The sequence below is a fragment of the Molossus molossus genome, unplaced genomic scaffold (genome assembly GCF_014108415.1).
Source record: "Molossus molossus isolate mMolMol1 unplaced genomic scaffold, mMolMol1.p scaffold_m16_p_9, whole genome shotgun sequence".
Classification (NCBI taxonomy): Eukaryota; Metazoa; Chordata; class Mammalia; order Chiroptera; family Molossidae; genus Molossus; species Molossus molossus.
In genome coordinates, this window is record NW_023425403.1 from 70,075,023 (window position 1) to 70,092,464 (window position 17,442).

The 17,442-nt window shown below is 33.6% G+C and overlaps 1 protein-coding gene across 2 annotated transcripts in view; it reads left to right on the forward strand.

Moving 5' to 3' along the window:
- KLHL1 (kelch like family member 1) overlaps positions 1 to 17,442 on the forward strand; it is a 370,204-nt gene that overhangs the window by 340,104 nt on the left and 12,658 nt on the right. For both annotated transcript variants that reach the window (XM_036250226.1, XM_036250227.1), the window contains one exon: positions 10,550 to 10,762. In XM_036250226.1, coding sequence (XP_036106119.1) covers positions 10,550 to 10,762 — 213 coding nt within the window. The remainder of the gene's footprint in view (positions 1 to 10,549; positions 10,763 to 17,442) is intronic.

Consider the following 17,442-nt stretch of genomic DNA (forward strand, 5'->3'; position numbering starts at 1 on the left):
TCAGCCTCCCTGAGCCTCAGTTCCTGCTGGTTTTTCCAGCCAGAAGTTATGGGGATTCTCTTCCTGGCACTGGAACCCTGAGCGGGGCACTTGGTGTGGGACGGGGACCCCTCAGTCCTCAGGAAGGATATTCCCAGCTGCGGGAGCCTCCTGATTTTTATCCGCCACACTTGGGTGTGGGACTAGCCCATCTCGCTGCTGTGCCACCTCTGCCACGGCCACCCCTCGCGCCACCGCCGCCCCTCCTACCAGTCTGGATGTAGCTGCTTTTTTTAATTCCGCAGTTGTAGGACTTTCATTCAGCTTGATTTCAGGCGGTTTTGAATGATGGTTGTTCTGTAGTTTAGTTGTAACTTTGATGTGGTTGTGGGAGGATGCAATACCGCGTTTACCTATGCCGCCATCTTGACCGGAAGTCCTTAAATATTTTTCTTAATAGAATTCTTTTTTCATAAATGCCTTTTCTCCTCAGTCATTTTTTTGTCTACTTAAACTGGGAAATTTTATCTTCTATATCATAAATTCAATCACTGACATTTTGTTTATGAATTTTATTATCTCCAATGTAGTCTTACAATTTTTACATTTCAATTTTTCTTACATAATATCCTTGACTCCTCTCTTTCTTATCTGTTCCATTAACATGAAAAAATTTTTTTTTCTTTATTGATTTTAGAAAGAGAGAAAAGGAGAGAGAGAGAGAGATAGAAACATCAATGAGACAGAACATCGATTGGTCACCTCCTGCATACCCCCCACTGAGGATTGGGCCCACAACCTGGGCATGTGCCATGACTGGGAATCAAACTGGCAACCTCTTGGTGTATGGGTCAACACTCAATCACTGAAATATCTTAATGTATATGTGTTTTTTATAGTTCTCCTCTAAACTCAACCAGAAATAAATGGGATGAAAATCTTATAAAATACTAATGACAGTGTTTTGTAAATTTCATATGTTGCTATAACTATACTGTCAATCCAATTTCTTCTACTGTCTCTTTTAAATTGGTTATATATGCAATTTGTTATTTGGGTTGTGTTCCTTTTCCTTATATATTTTTTGGCCAGTTAGAATATTTAATATCTTAAGAAATCCTGTTTTACTCTTAACATCATTGTTCATACCAAAAATCAGAATGTGATGGTATTTAAAATTTTTATTTTCAAGTGCTTTTTTCTAAATTTTAATCTCATTCTATGAAATGTTTTAAATAATATAACATTTATTTCCATTAATCTTTCTCTTTTAAAATAAAACAATACATCACTCATTTGAATACCCTACCCCCGGTATGATTTAATGGCCTCAAAATACTGTGCTTTATGACTGCTACTAATATCTTGTTGCTTTTTTCTGCTTACTCAGAAAGAAACATAATCACTAGAAAGTCACCTTTCACTTTAGACCCCTAGCAGAAAATTGTTTCAACATCACCCTCTGACAGTTGTGTTTTTTTCCTCATCTCCACTGATGTGTTTTTTCCCTCTTATGTTATTTTCACATCTCACTAATGTGTCATTCTAACCCGACTGTTGCTTCTCTGAATATAATTTTGAATAATTTTCCTAATTAAGGGTAATCAAACTAGTGAACATCCCTCTTGAATTTAAATTATTTATGATACCATTTGTTGTGGGAGAACAAGAAGTTGGTTTACAGCTTAAAATTAATACATGTATTCTGATGAATTGAAGAACAAAATTAGACCAATTTCATGAAACATTTTGGTCAGTATTCCAATAAGAAAGATTAAGCTAAGTGGTAGATACAACATCTTATATCGGCATAGCCACAGACTTACTTGATGAATAAAGAAAATACAACAAAACAGTGAACAGTGTGGTGATTAACTATATAAAACCTCAAACTCGCCCAGCTGGTGTGGCTTAGTGGTTGAGCATCAACCTATGCACCAAGAGATTGCCAGTTCAGTTTCTAGTCAGGGCACATGCCCTGGTTGTGGGCCAAATCCCCAGTGAGGGGCATGCAGGAGGCAACCAGTTCTCTCTCATCAATGTTTCTGTCTCTTTCTCCCTGTCTCCTCTCTCTCTCTCCTCTAAAATCAATAAAGAAAATAAAAAATGAAAACCCCAAACTCCCTGAATATCTTCAGGAGTGATTCTGTATTTATTTTATACTTTCTACTTTAGTTTGGTTCTTTCAAGCTTTACTTTGTACCTAAATGCCCTTTGTTGTTTATCTTTGTTGTCTGAGTTGGCTCATAAAGCCAATAGTTATACTGTCTGAGCACAGTCATAAATGCTTGAATTTTAATAAACATATTCTATTGCTCTTAGAGATTCTGCCAAACAGACAACTGAGTTTGTTTTATAATTCCATCCAAAATTGATTTATTCATTCTTTCAAAATCTCACGTTAGATATAGACATGGGATAGTTGCAATTTCTGCAAGTTGCATTTTCTGCAGTTGCAACCTGAAGTTTATACAGCTTGAAGAATCATGAGAACAGGTGTCAATGACTATTGTTTTCTCCTGTATGTCCCAATATCTAGCACAGTAACTAACGTATGCCTCAAAGCCTGTCACTTTATAGGTGATTCCCAAGACCCTGTTCCTATTTTTGTATTCAAACTTCAGTACTGTTTTTCTTAAAGGAGGCGCTCCCAATATTATATAAGCTTTAAAATAATAAGCAATTTATATTAAAATTGTATTATCTTAGATTCACACATTTTGAAAAAGTGAAACTTCCTGTTTACTGAGTTTCACTTGGGACTATTAATAGGCTCAAAAGTTTTGTAATTTGCCTCTTGGGAAAAAATGATTTCTAAGCTGACACTTGATTGATTTAACAGTTTTTCCAGAAAACTGCAATGAGAAGGAACAATTTGTGTCAAGTCATTGAGTGTGAAATGCAAACAAATGGAGGGAAAGTTGTTTGGCTGGAATATAATAAGAAAGAGTGGGCCTAAAAGATTGGATATAAAGGCCGGCCTGAGGTCACATAGCAACTTGGCTAAGTTATAGTTAAACAGGGCAGTGACATGGTTGCATTTCAATTTTATAAAAATCACTCTGGTTGAAGAATAATTTATAATTGTTCAAGGAAATTCCACCATAATAGTAGATTGGCTATGATGTATTCCACTGGTTCAGAGGGATTATTTGATAAATCATGCCTCGGTATTAGAATGCACAAGCAATAATAAACAATTCATTTTGGTCTCCATTTTGAGCACAGCTAATACCAGACTGCACAGTGTGGAATACAGTATCTTTTATGGTTTATAACTCTCCTTTCTTCTGTCTTCACTCTTACCATGGCCTTGCAGTCCCCTGGGTCTCAGACACGCTGAATCGCTCAGATGCCCTAAACATGCTTTGATCGTTCATAGCCTTTTGTTTTTTTCACACTCATCTCTCTGCTTTGATTTCCTTTCCATTGTTTTTTTCTTAATAATTTGTGATTGTCTACTTAATTTCTCTCCTCGGATTTTACCTAGTCTTTGGAGACATTCAAAAGCTCTCTAGAGTAATAAAGCCTAAAACAACTCAAGAGCTCCACCTGGATGATATTCCATGTGGCAAGATCAGTAGTAACAGGATTCAGTTGATTAGACTTGAGAATAGTGTCAGGACTTATTTAAACTATATCAATTTTTTTCTTGTGACTAATTAAGATCACTTATAATATTTTCCATCATCCAAAACCAAGAATTATCTGTACCTTTTTATGAATATTTTTAAAATTCCCTCATTTAAATGTAACCTGGCATTTCTTTGTGTCGTTTGTCAAAATCTTATTTCAATGGAACTTAGGTACTTTTTTTTTTTTGCTAAGTTTTATAAGTAAATCATCCATTTTTTAAAAACTAAAAAGCAGTAGTTAAATTATTATTATTTTTTAAATTACAAACATGTACTGTTCCCATGGTATATTAAAGAAAATAATCAAATCTGCCTCAGAGAGCTTAGATTATACTAAAGGGAAGTAGAAAACAACAAAGGAAGGAAATGCAGACTTTTGAGAGGTGTAGAGTGTACTTGGAAAGGAAGGATGGAGGGATGAAGAACAGAAGTGACCTTTTTACAGCAGAGTCGCATTGCACTGTGTATAGGTACCACAGCTTTTTCATCCACTCATCTACTAATGGGCACATGGGCTGTTTCCAAATCTTGGCTAATGTAAATAACACTGCAATGAACATAGGGATATATATATTCTTTGAGATTAATGTTGTAGGTTTTTTCAGATAAATTCCTAGAAGTGGAATCACTGGATCATAAGGTAGTTCTATTTTTAATTTTTTGAGGTAGCTCCATATGCTTTCCACACTGGCTGCTCCAATCTGCATTTCCACCAACAGTGCGGAAGAGTTCCCAGGGGATGAATGTTATTGAAAAAAATGAAATAAAATAAAAATGCTCAATTTTATGCAAACTTAAACATTTAATGTGAACATAGTTACTGTTATGCAAATTTTGGCCCAAAGTCAATGTACAGAAGTAATTTATGCTGTTTTGTAACATTGGTCATTCTATTCAGTGTGATTACTCAAAGATTAAAATACATAATCCCTAAATATTTACTAAAGTAAAATAAGCTCTTTAATTATAAAACACCAGGTAAGTTCTATTTTTGTTTTTAATTAAAAAAAAAAAACAAGAAAATATTTCTGTATAATTAAATCCCATATTTGAAAAAAATAAAAATAAAATAAGAAGAATGGAAGTGACCATTTATTTCTATCAGGTTAGGTTGTTGAATTCTACTAAGTTTTGGGATGTGGTTAATTGACCCAAACAACTTTGCATATTTAAAGTTGTGATATTTTTTAAAGAAAACATGAGTACTTTCTAATAAATAAAGACAGATTTTTAAAAATCAAATTTCACCATACAGGTTTGCATCCCAGTCATGTTTTAATGTCAGCAAGTCTCAGACTGAGTTTGCCCCATGTATCAATGTTTCTTAGTAAGGAGGAACAAAGAAGTCATGCAACCTGTTGTAAGCTTAGACATCCTGCTCACGCTACTGTAAGGCACCTCATCAAGTACCAATCATGAAAAGGTTCACTGAATAACAGAGGTATAGTATTCTGACAGCAGGATCTATTGACAACCTTCTTTTGGGATCAAATTAAAGACTTTTCCATCAACTGGGACACAAAGGATCTGAGTTATGGATCTAGGGAGTTGCTTTAAAGCTTTTATACTGTGGGGATTGTGGAAATCTTACACTTTTATTATCCAAAGAAGGGATACCTGAACATAACTTCTGGGTAACCATATTGTGAAACCAAATCATAATTAATATCACATTCTATTCAACAAAACCTTAAAATATTTAGAATATGCAATCGGAAGCACTTTCCATAGCCATTCCTGGATTATGCACTATTGACAAAGTATGACAAATATTAAATATCTTTACCAGGATACAGATAGGAAATAATGTTAAATTTCCAGAAGAAGACAAAGTGGAATCAGGAAAACTTTCTAGTGAAGATACAACTGAATTGATTGATGAGAGATGAACAGCCTTTGTAGTATAAGCTACTTAAGATAGAATCCACAATAGCACACAGGACTGGAAAAGATCCAATGCTGAGTCACAAACTTGTGAGTGTCTCCTAATACTCACTCACTCCTTTTCATATGACAATATAAACACCAATTGTTAGGTAGGCTTATAGTCACCTAAAATAAGAACACTTTTCAGCACTTTACCAGCTAGGTATTGCCATGTGACTAAGTTCTGGCCAATAGCACGTAAGAAGTGAGTTGTGCAACATGAGAGATGAAACCTTAAAGGTAGAGGATGTGCTCGCACTTTTCTTTCATTCTGCTATTTCACTATGGTTGTGATAGCAAGAGTATTCTTAAGGCATCAGGACAAGAGTGATTGTAGACATTCAACAATTGGGTTTTAGCATTATTGCACATTTTTCAAGCAAAAAATTTTGGCAACTTTTTTTTTATACTATCTTATTAAGAATATTTGTAAATCAAGTAGTTTTGGAAGATAGAAACAGAGTCTTTCTTTGGGGCAGAGGGCAGATCTTTTTCTTGACTAGAATAAACTGTCTCTCTTCAGAGCAAATGGTTTGCTGGCATCCTCTTTTAACAAACAAGCATTTCCTAAACTCCATGTCCCTCAAATGTGAGAAAAACTCACTGTGTGTACAGCAGTTACCTGAGTCTCTCTGTATCAACATGGTGGGACTTGGGGGCCCAAGAAGAAGCCATACAAACACGAAGCCTATACTGCCTATTGTGCTGTGAGTAATAAAGCTATTTTTCCCTGACCCAGGGATCTTGTGTCTTCTTCCAGCATCTATGAAGCTGTAGTAGGCTAATCTGTTAGCTTCTAAGTAAGGTTAAATTTAAAACTCTTTACAGTTCATGACAAAGGGTTATATTCTACATGTGACATAGTTGAAAATGGGAAACAGCCTGGGTCTCAATAGTTACAAAGCTACTTGACACACATTTGACCCATATCCTAACTAATACAAGACTTATTTCCTGCAACTGTTATTCTGTAGTCACTGGAATAGTAAATATGTGACACTCACTTAGATGGGCACATAGTAACTAGATTTCAAAACCCTGAGACCTAGTCTCTAAACTTTAGGTAAAACTCATCTGCATGCTGAATAAACACATACATCAGGAGAGTGGTGGGGAAGACTCAGATTCTTGCCATTCTCAGCAAAATTCCAGAAGAGTTTACTAAAGTCAGGAATATTTCTGATCTCCTGTCAATGTTTAGCTTGCAAGGAAATACTGGTTATTATACCCAGCAAACTGAACTATGACCTTGATGATTCCTAAGAATTTTTTGTGTGTATTCTTTCTCATTGCCTCAGAATGAAATTCTAACTCCATAGCAAGGGGCACATCCCCTTCATTCTCCCTCTATTCTTTCTTTCAGTTCTACCAACTGCATCTCTTCCTTCTCCTCTGTCACTACTCCCTCTTCCATCAATATGACATACCTGCCGCTCTTTATTTGTCACCTGCTGTGACCTTCCGTGCACCTTGTCTTTACTCATAATGTTTTCCCTGTATGTAATGCTTTCTCCCTACTTTTTATTTTTCAAATTTCTACTCATCTTTCAACTCTAAGTTAAAATGTCACATTTTCATTCTTGCCGTGAAATGTCAGCTGTCACTTCCTATGTTGTCAGGGCACAGATTTTTCTTTGCTCCTCAGATTCTCAATATCTATCTTGTCATTGTAGTAAAACAAAACAGGAAATCTATCTAAACTATAATTAAATAAATTGTGAGGGGAGATCTGAGAAGATAACCTTTGATAACTGTCCATGAAGTTTGGTGCCTACCTTCTAGCATTTATTCTAACTGCTTAGAATATATTTTTTAGATCCCTTGGTTATTTTTATAACATTAATAGTAGTTATAATAATCGTTGTTATTATTGTTGTTATTTATTTTTACATTGCAATTCTTAGTCACTTAGCAAATTTATGTTTCAAAATAAATGGATTGTAGATAATTGCTAATAACATATATTTGGTAGGTACACAATTTTAAAAATCTTGAAATACATTTATTAATTTTAACAATAGATCCATAAATAAGCCCAAAAGGATACTAGTATATCTTTTACACAAATTATAATTTTCTCATTTTTTTCATAGATTGTTTTTGAGGAAAAATTTAGTGTATTTATTCTTTTCAATTCATTTGGCCCTAATATTAATCAAAATTTATATTATATTATTAAAATTATAATAATTTTATTACTTATATGTAGACTATATAATACTATGAAGGACATTAAAAGCATAGATATAAAAGAAATCACTGATAAACTAGCTTAGGCTTTAGTAAGTAATTTATAAATAACTGCTACTATAAATATAGCAAACATTTATTTTTCAAAAGGAACTTTCAAATATTAAGTCATTTGTATTAAGGCTTTACATAAATTTCTTTTTTGTATAATCCCTTATGTTATTAGACTTTATTAGGGGAGAGTTCACATAGAAGAGAGACTGAATGAATAGTGGTTTGTAATTATGTAATTATATTAAAGAATCATAAACTTTATAAGTTCACCTTATTTCCAAATAAAGGGCTATACTGATAGGCTCAATATTTGACTTCTACAATGTAAGCAATATGTTATATTAATTATTAATTTTATATACATTTAGCTATATATTTGTACATGTTAGCATTTTTAATAATTTCCGAAAAAGAAATTGTATGATATATCACTTCACAGAAATAATGTATTATCAGCAATGCTGGACTCAGATACAGCAATACCATAATTTATCACTGTTATGTATATAAATAAATAGAGCAGCTTAAAATCAATAATTCTTTTAAAACAATAGACAAAGGAGGGAAAGGCATTTCTTATATATAAACTATATACCTCATGTGAAGATACCCAATAAGCAAAATTCCTGCAAAAAATAATTTAAATTTTAATAATAATACACCAAGATTATAGCATACTTCTTTTGAGTTAGATCTTTAATTTAAATAAAACATAAACAGTTAAAGTTTACATTTCATAAAGTGTTCAGGAAGACAAAATCTTCTGAGTGAAGAATGATTTCACTTCTGGGTGATTTTAGAAGCTAAATTGTCCAGTACTTGTTCTTCAAAATGTTCCTGTTGGTTAATATCAACATGTTGCAAGATTGGGAGCTGGCAGACAACTTGAGAATAATTGAGCAAAAAGGCATTATGTCCATAAAGGGCACACTTGGGAAGTCATAAACATTTTATCATGGCAGGCATTAAGAGAAACAAACAGCTTTAAAAAAATATGTCTCTGGGATTTGAATCCGTTTAACCATCATATTATAGTATGATTAAAGGATATTAGGGTATACATTTGTAAATGTAAGAACTGAATTATTTTATATGCTGAGTGATAATGTCTTCCTGTGCATTTATTTATAAACGGAGAAGTATAGAATTAAGTCTATTTACCAATATATTAAGCATAATGTCCACTAGTAAGACAAAAATTTCTTAACATCCAATCTTATTAAAACACAAGCAAGTCGTAGCACTCCTCTCCTCAAAAATTATTGTATGACTTCCTGTTTCACTCAAGGTGAATGTCCACAAATACCCGCCTCAGAGTGATCCTGTACCCCCCCTTCTCACCTTTTCTGCCATGCCACCCTCAGTCTCTGCTCCAGCCACTCGGGCTTTCTGGAAGCTCTTGGAACTTGGTTCTTACAAGTTCTGTGGTTCTGTGTGCCTCGAATCTTCTTTAGCAGATACTTCTGAACTCACATCCAACCACTACTGTCTTCTTCAAATTTTTATGCAAACATCATCTTTTCAGTGAGACCTTTCCTGATCATTTATTTAAAATTACAACCAAATGTGCCCTCATACCAAAGTTGCTCTCCTGACCCCACTTCCCTGCTCTATGTCTACAGCACTTAGTACTTTATAAAGAAGTGTACCTGTTTATTTTCTATGCTATGTGTATACCTTGCTCCAGAAGAACTAAGTGCAAGAAGTTTTTTCCTGATTTGTTCTTGGATGTAGTTGCAAAACTTTAGATAATATGCATGTGGCACAAACTAGGCATTCAAACATATGTGCTGAGTGAATGAATAAATAAATGCAACTCTGTACCTCACTGGGATGAAATTTACATGGCTATGACCTAATAGACAAGATATATTTTATTAGAAATAGACATGTATTTGCAATTATTTAAGTATCATTTATGCTGTAGTACTTGTTTTCCTGCGTACATAGCATACTTTTCATTAACAAAATAAGTATAGGGAAATGAGTGAATTAAGTAATATGTTTTAATAATATGCAATCAGTCTAACATCACTGCACACTTTTTTGTGTGTGTGTAAAGTCCTGTTTTTCTGTGTAACTTGTTAGCTATCATATAGGCACTGATTAAGGGAGCTGATGTATGACAATACTTTTTTAGATATTCCATTTATTTAGCATTCTGAACTTCTTGTGGGGACAGAACACAAGTAGGCATGATCTTTGCTAGTGCAAATCAACTGCTTATCAAGTAAGATAATCAGTTTTCTTTTTATTATGGCATTTTCATGAAAAAATTTGAAGGTAAATATATCTCATTCTGCATTTTAAATAACAATTTCTCAATATTTATTAAAGTGATATATTAACATATTGAGTTATTATTTCATAAGCAATTTAAAACTAACATTCTAGAAATAAGAGAGGTTAGAAAATTGTAGTTGTTTTAATTTCATCTGTTATACTGCATATTAAAATGATGGGAACTCTAGGTGTATACAATTATTTATAGAGTACCCTTAACAAAAATGTCCATGTGAAGTCATGTATCTCAAATATGTTTGAAGCTCATACTGTGATTAAGATTTATTCTTTTAACATGTTTTTTTTTTTCCCTTTATTGATTTTAGAGAGAGAAGAACTGAGAGGGAGACAGAGATAGAAACATCGATGAGAGAGAACATTGACTAATCACTTAAGATTTATTCTTAAAAGACTTTTCCTTTTCTACATTTTGTCATCCATACTATAGTATGAAACCATGTTTTCCCAATTGTGTATTTTAGGTTGTATTCAGTGGGAGGTCGTGATGGAAGTTCGTGTTTGAGTTCCATGGAGTATTATGATCCTCATACAAATAAGTGGAACATGTGTGCTCCGATGTGCAAGAGAAGAGGGGGTGTTGGAGTGGCCACGTGTGATGGCTTTCTGTATGCCGTAGGGGGTCACGATGCTCCTGCTTCAAATCACTGTTCCCGGCTACTAGATTATGTAGAAAGGTAAGACCTCGAGGACACAGCTGTAGAGGGAAAGAGTGTTGTACACGGGTGCCTAATCCAGGAGCCTGCAAAAACCACAGAATGCAGGAAAGGCGAATTCAACTCCTGGAGCTGCTTCTCTCTCTCTCTCTCTCTCTCTCTCTCTCGTTCTCACACACACAGATACACACTTCATTCTCTCATTGTATTTTTTCCTTTTCTCCTTCCTTCTTTTGTTTCTTCAACTAATATTTATGTAAAACCCTACTTTTTTTTCCACAAGAACCTAAAGTCATCATTAAATTTCCCCTTAATATATTTTAAAATGTTGGTTAAAATATAATTTTTAGTAATTTATTAAATTAATGCTTGTTATTCTTTAAAAAAATATATATATATGTGTGTTCTATTTACTCCTATTTTGTTTGTAGGGCTACACCTTTCCAACTCTCGAAGGTGACTTGTGGATATCTCTGTTTATGCCATATATTTCTTACTGCAAGACAGACATATTAGAATTGTATCGTTTATAAATCTGGTATATGGAGGAAATATAGGTCTGCTTTGGCCAGGTGCAGAGGCTAAAGTGGAAATGCACCTTGGCTTCAGGTTTGATTTGACAACCCAGACATTTCTGGCGTGGTTCTATAGAACTTTACTTTAGAGCTTATGCATCACTTAGTGCTATTACACTGTATGTCGTAAGAATGAGAGAGTTAGGAACAACTCATGGTTATATTTCCTATTAGATAAATATATATACTGATATATGGGGGAGTAAGAATGGGGAATATTGAGGTTAATTGTTTTGTCAACTGGGATAGGATAAGTAATTCTATTGTAATGAATAACTTCAAAATTCAGTGACTTACTACCATGATTCCTTTTTCTTACGCTACGTAATCATGACAATTCCATGACATTCTATGGTACCCAGAATGACAGATAACATACAATATGAGCACTGCTGCTCTCTATGTCAAAAGGGGGAAGCCGGAGTAGTACATTGTTCTCTGGTTCTTAAAGACTCGACCTGAAGTAATATCATTCTTTTCTGTTTATACTTTGATACTAAACTAGTCGCATCGTGGCACAAAACTTCCTAAATTATACCTGGATGAAGAGCAAAATATTTGATGGATCACACTGATAACCAAAATAATTTTTTTCTTGATGTTAAAAAAATATATCTTTGATACTCATGCTTTTAAATGGTACATATAGTCACAGGGAGAAATGTGCTCTCTCTCACTTATGATATGTTTCCTAAGATATATTATTTTTACTGAGAATAAGGTCAATGGCAAGAGACAGATTTTAGCAAACAGGTTTGGTTCAAACTTAAGCCACATCTTGGATAAAATACAGAAACATATTTAATTGTATTGTTACTCTGTATACTTTTATAGATACAATCATGCAATCATTTATGTATTGACTTATTTGTCTTTTTATTTCTTTAAATACTGCTAATAGACTGATAGCTTATTCACATTTTCCACTGCTAAAGTTTTGGGTAAAATGACAGAGAAGATGAATATGATGAGGCTCCTACTTTTACTGTGAATACTTTATATCAATACTACCAATAAAATGATATTTCATACGCATATTCTCTTTTTACTTTACTGTATAATATATTCAAATGTTGTTTGTGAACAGAGATATAAATAATTCAGTCTAGGAATACATTTAGGGTGCAAAATTAGATTTAAATAAGTGTGGCTATTTTAAGTTACAGGAGCGCAGTGGGTATAAGCAGCCTAAGTAATGCAGAAGCACATGGCATTACCATGATTCCTAGTCAAGCTCATTCTATGTGTCAGATTAATAGCATTTTTGCACCTTCTACAACATATATTCTATGTTGATGATTTCACATGTACATCATCAATAAACCAAGATACCTAATGCTACCTCTGCAGAATTATTTTGCACATATAATGTAAAGAATACTTTTACTATATAATTAGAGGCAAACAAATCATTAGGACTAGCAAGAAGTAGTATGCAATGCTATGTTTTAAAGGTGAATAGATAGGTAGATGGGCAAATTTTATTATAGAACAATAATTCTTGTGGAAATGGAGAAGTATTATATAATGGTGGTGTTAAAGTACATTTATATAATAGTTATAAAAAATCTAAAGAGTCAAGCTGTCTTAAACACAAAGAACATTGGCATTTCAAATCAAAGCAGATAACAAGGCAGAGACTGAACAAGAACAGGAACTTTAGAAAATAGGTAATAGAACAGTGAAAACTAATTTTGCAGCCAAGCCTCACTCTTCTGATAGCATCTTAGGAGACAAAATCAATGTCTAAAATAGGCAGTATGGTTTGGCAAATTTAGGCCTAGAAGGTGCAATCCATTAGAAAAAGCGCATTCATCCATCTGTTTACTTATTCAACATATATTGTTTCACATGCATTTTTCACTCTGCTACATAGAAATTAAAATGTATTGGAAGGAAGAGACAAAGAAATGGCTAATTAGAACTCTTAAAGATCAGAAACAAAACTAGAAACCAGACCATGGATCAGAAAATATGCTGAAAGACATCAATTTCATTGTTATCTAATAACAGATCAGGACCACCTTGCCCTCAAACATGCATCCCAGTTAAGAGGACTGTAGGAGAGGGTGTCAAGACCGGAACTTCCCACACCTGCCTTTGTAATACCCGCTCTTGCTTCCTCCAATCTTCTCCCCTATAGAAGCCAGAGGGACCTTTCCATAATGCAGATTTGATCTGAAAGCACAATTGAGTTTTCATTAGTGTCAATTATCAATGTTATAATGAAAAAAAATTGTTTTACATATTGTTTTTCTTTCACTAAACTAGGTTCTATTTGATGATACTGAGCAAGATTAGCTTGTCTGTGCTCATATTCCTTTACTTGGCACAATACTTGGCACAGAGTAAACATTCAACAAGCATTTATTGAATCAGTCAGACACTAAGAAAAATAGTCTTCAAATTTCTCACAAAAAAATCATCTTGAGGTATACGGTAAATAGGTAGTTATATAGATTACTAAAAACATATAGATAGATAAATGATAGATAGATCATGATAGATAGATAGATAGATAGATAGATAGATAGATAGATAGACAGACAGACAGACAGATGATGGAGAGATAGATAGTTGATAGATAAGTAGATAGATAATAGATAACATGAAGAATGAATAGATGGAAGAATAGAGGATGGATAGATGTTTGGCTGTTTACATGGACTGGTGGAAAGATATATATATATATATATATATATATATATATATATATGTAGATTTTTATTTCTTATTTCTTTATTTCTATGTGAATACCCATTTTCACCACCATAGGCTGAATATCAATGGTTTATATATAGTTGAGGCATTTATTTAATAGGCAGAAACTTTTTGAAGGGGCCTAAAATATTAGGCAACTTTTTGTATATTAGTTGAAAATTATATCATTATATCTTACTATTTGAACATTAATAAAATCTAAGCATCACAAATTTTGGTATCTATTTCTTACAATAAAGATAAAACTTTTATTCAAACTCTGCCAAAATCTACTTTAGTCATATTAGAAAAAGTAACAGCGTTTAATATATTACTGTCAAGACATTGAATAACATTTTATTGTCATTAAATCTTTCTTAAAAAATGAAATATTTTAAGATTTTTCTCTCAGGCATGCAGGGATGAGTAGATTATTCATTTAATTAAATAATTATTTTTTAAAAATTAATAAAACATTATTATACAAGTTAAGAATAGATTTTTGGATTACTTCATTTGTTTCAGCTTCTCATTTTATGTTTTTGGCTCAGATATAAAAAATTATAGCATATCTAAAAACATGAAGAGAGATGATAAATGAGCGATAATTTTTATTTAAATTGTGGATGCTTATCAACTCAAAACCGTTTCACTTCATATGAGACCCTAAGTAACAGGACTGCTATAGCTTAACCAAAACAGGGAACACATCCATACACACCACGTGGAAGAGCCTCTACTGAGGAATATATTCTGATGAGAGAGTAATTTGTATGTCGACACTGAATTTGAAAGTAAGAAATCTTGTCTGATATCTTCAAACTATTTTAAGTTTTTGTATTCTTAACCTAGGAAGTGTTTGTGGCAGATGACTTGGAAAATCAGGAGAAAGATGATAAAATAAAGTAATTTCATCAGTAACTTTGCCACTCTTATTTATGTAAACTGAGGTCTATATTTGATACTTTTTCTGTTTAAAAATATACTTTCTAGGGAAGGTTAAATTTTAGCCAAATTGCAGTCTGTTTTTTTGTCTCCTTTTCTAACTGGTTCTGTGTCTCAGGAGTACAGCATACATGAAATGCTTAGACATATTGGCTGAATAAATCAATGGATGGATTAATGTGCATTTTCTGATGAATTGGGCCTTCTGATTTTAAATCCTACCAGGACTTTTGGTATTTTGTCATCTTCTTTTTTTTAATCCTCACCTGAGGCTATTTATCCATTGATTTTTCAGATAGAGTGGGAGGGAAGAAGGGGAAGGGGGAAATAGAGAGAGAGAGAAACATAGAATTGACAGAGATACATTGACCGGTTGCCTCCCACACAACCCCAACCAGGGTTAGGGATCAAACAGCAATCGAGGTACCTACCCTTGACAGGAATCGAACCCACAACACTTTGGTCTGCAGGCTGATGCTCCAATCACTAAGCCAAACAAGCCAGGGCTGGCAGTTCTTTGTTTGTCACTGGTTGGGACTAAAAATATTAGAACAATTATTGTGTCTATTATTATTTTTATAAATTTTGCATAAAGATGTTATAACCAAATGTATGTCATATATTTTACAAATATTTTCCAGTATTTGCTTTATATTCAGATTTCACATTTCTCTTAAGGTAAATATATATATGTTTTCATACAATTGTGTACTATTGTTTGCATGACATATTTCTGATTTCAACAGTTCCAAAATCTTAGTGACTTAAGACAAGTATTTATTTTCTTTCATAATTCTGTGTTGACTGGGTTCACTTGGGCTGTTCTGCTGCACATGATGTTGCCAGATGCTGCAGTCATCGGGGGCTAACAAGGCCGGGCTGGCTGTCTCACAGAACTGGCTGCTAGGGCTAGCCGTCATCTGATAGCTTAGCCCAGGCTTTCCGAGCACTGGGATTTTTTTCTACTGGACTCTCCTTGTATACTGGACATCCCCCAGATGGTTCCAAGATGAGGAAGTCCAAGAGGAGGGGTTCAAAGAGGACAAGTGTCTGATGCAATGATTCAGCAAGCCTCTGTTTGCATCATACTTAACAAAGGTGCATTGGCCCACGCTAGTGACGTTGAGGTGGGAGTGGAACTTCTCAGATGTGACACTATGGTTCCTGTTTCGTTAGGTAGGAGACAGCCAAGGAACAATTCACAACTGTGTTTATATTTTAAAAGTAATGTTTCATCCTGAAATCATATATATAGTCATCCTTATTTGTCAGTCACTTGTCAAATACATAAAATTCTTATCTCCTTTAACTCTTTTTATTCTGGTAAGATACTGAGGTCACATAAATTGAATCCTTTCTCAGCCTTAGCCATTTGCCACCATCCCCTTTGTCAGGTGGCACTGTCATTGTGGGCTCTTGGTGGGCAGAAATAGGAACACCAAAAGACGCTGGGGTCTACTGATCACAAGCAAAGTGAGCAATCTTGAAGGCCTCTCAGGCTAGGCTTATGGAGGCAGGCATGCCATGCAGATAGATGTGTAGTGATGCAAAAGCTGGGTCCATTGAACACGTTATTTAGAAAATGATCGACTTCCTTAAATTTACGTTTTATCTAACTCTCTTCTAAGTGAATTCCAATCATTAAAATTTTCGAGAGTAGTCATATGTTTGAAATAGATATATTTTCTCCACACATTGTAGTTTATTACATACAACTTTTTGAAAAAGATCTAGATAATTGCATTTTGGTAATGATTGCCCTTATGACAATATTTTGTAGGTACATAGGAAATATTTACCTCCCTGGCCGGTTTGGCTCAGCGGTTTGAGCATTGACCTGCAGTACAGAGGAAATATTTACCAAACTTTACAATTTCTGGCCATAAAAGAAACCTCAACAAATATCAAAAGCCTGAAATCTCACAAACCATGCTTTCTGATCAAAGTGGAATTGACCTAGAAGTAAATAACAAAGACAATTTTTTAAAATACTCAACTACTTGAAACTAAGCAATAAACTTCTAAATAGCACATTGCTCAAATTAGAAAATATTTTGAACTGAATAAATGAATTATGATATATCAAACTGTGGAATGTAGCAAAAGAATGTACAGATTTAGGTTCATGTATTTAACAAAATAAATATCTGAAAAGCAAAAATTTTAGCTTCCATCTCAAGAAGTTATAAGTGGACAAAAAACAAAACAAAAAATACAGGCATAAAATACTGATTAAAACATATTAATAAAATAGAAAAATAAACATAAAATAGAGAGGATTTAAAAGAAGCCCAAGTTGTTTCTCTGAATGTTTGCAATACATTTATGGATTACTTGCTAGATTGTCCAGAAAAACAGGAGAAAAATGACATATAAGAAATAAAAAAGTAGACTTTATTGTGTATTCTTCAGACTATATAGAGAATTTGAATATGTTTATACCGTTATTTGAATTGTTATCTGACATAAACAAGTTTATAC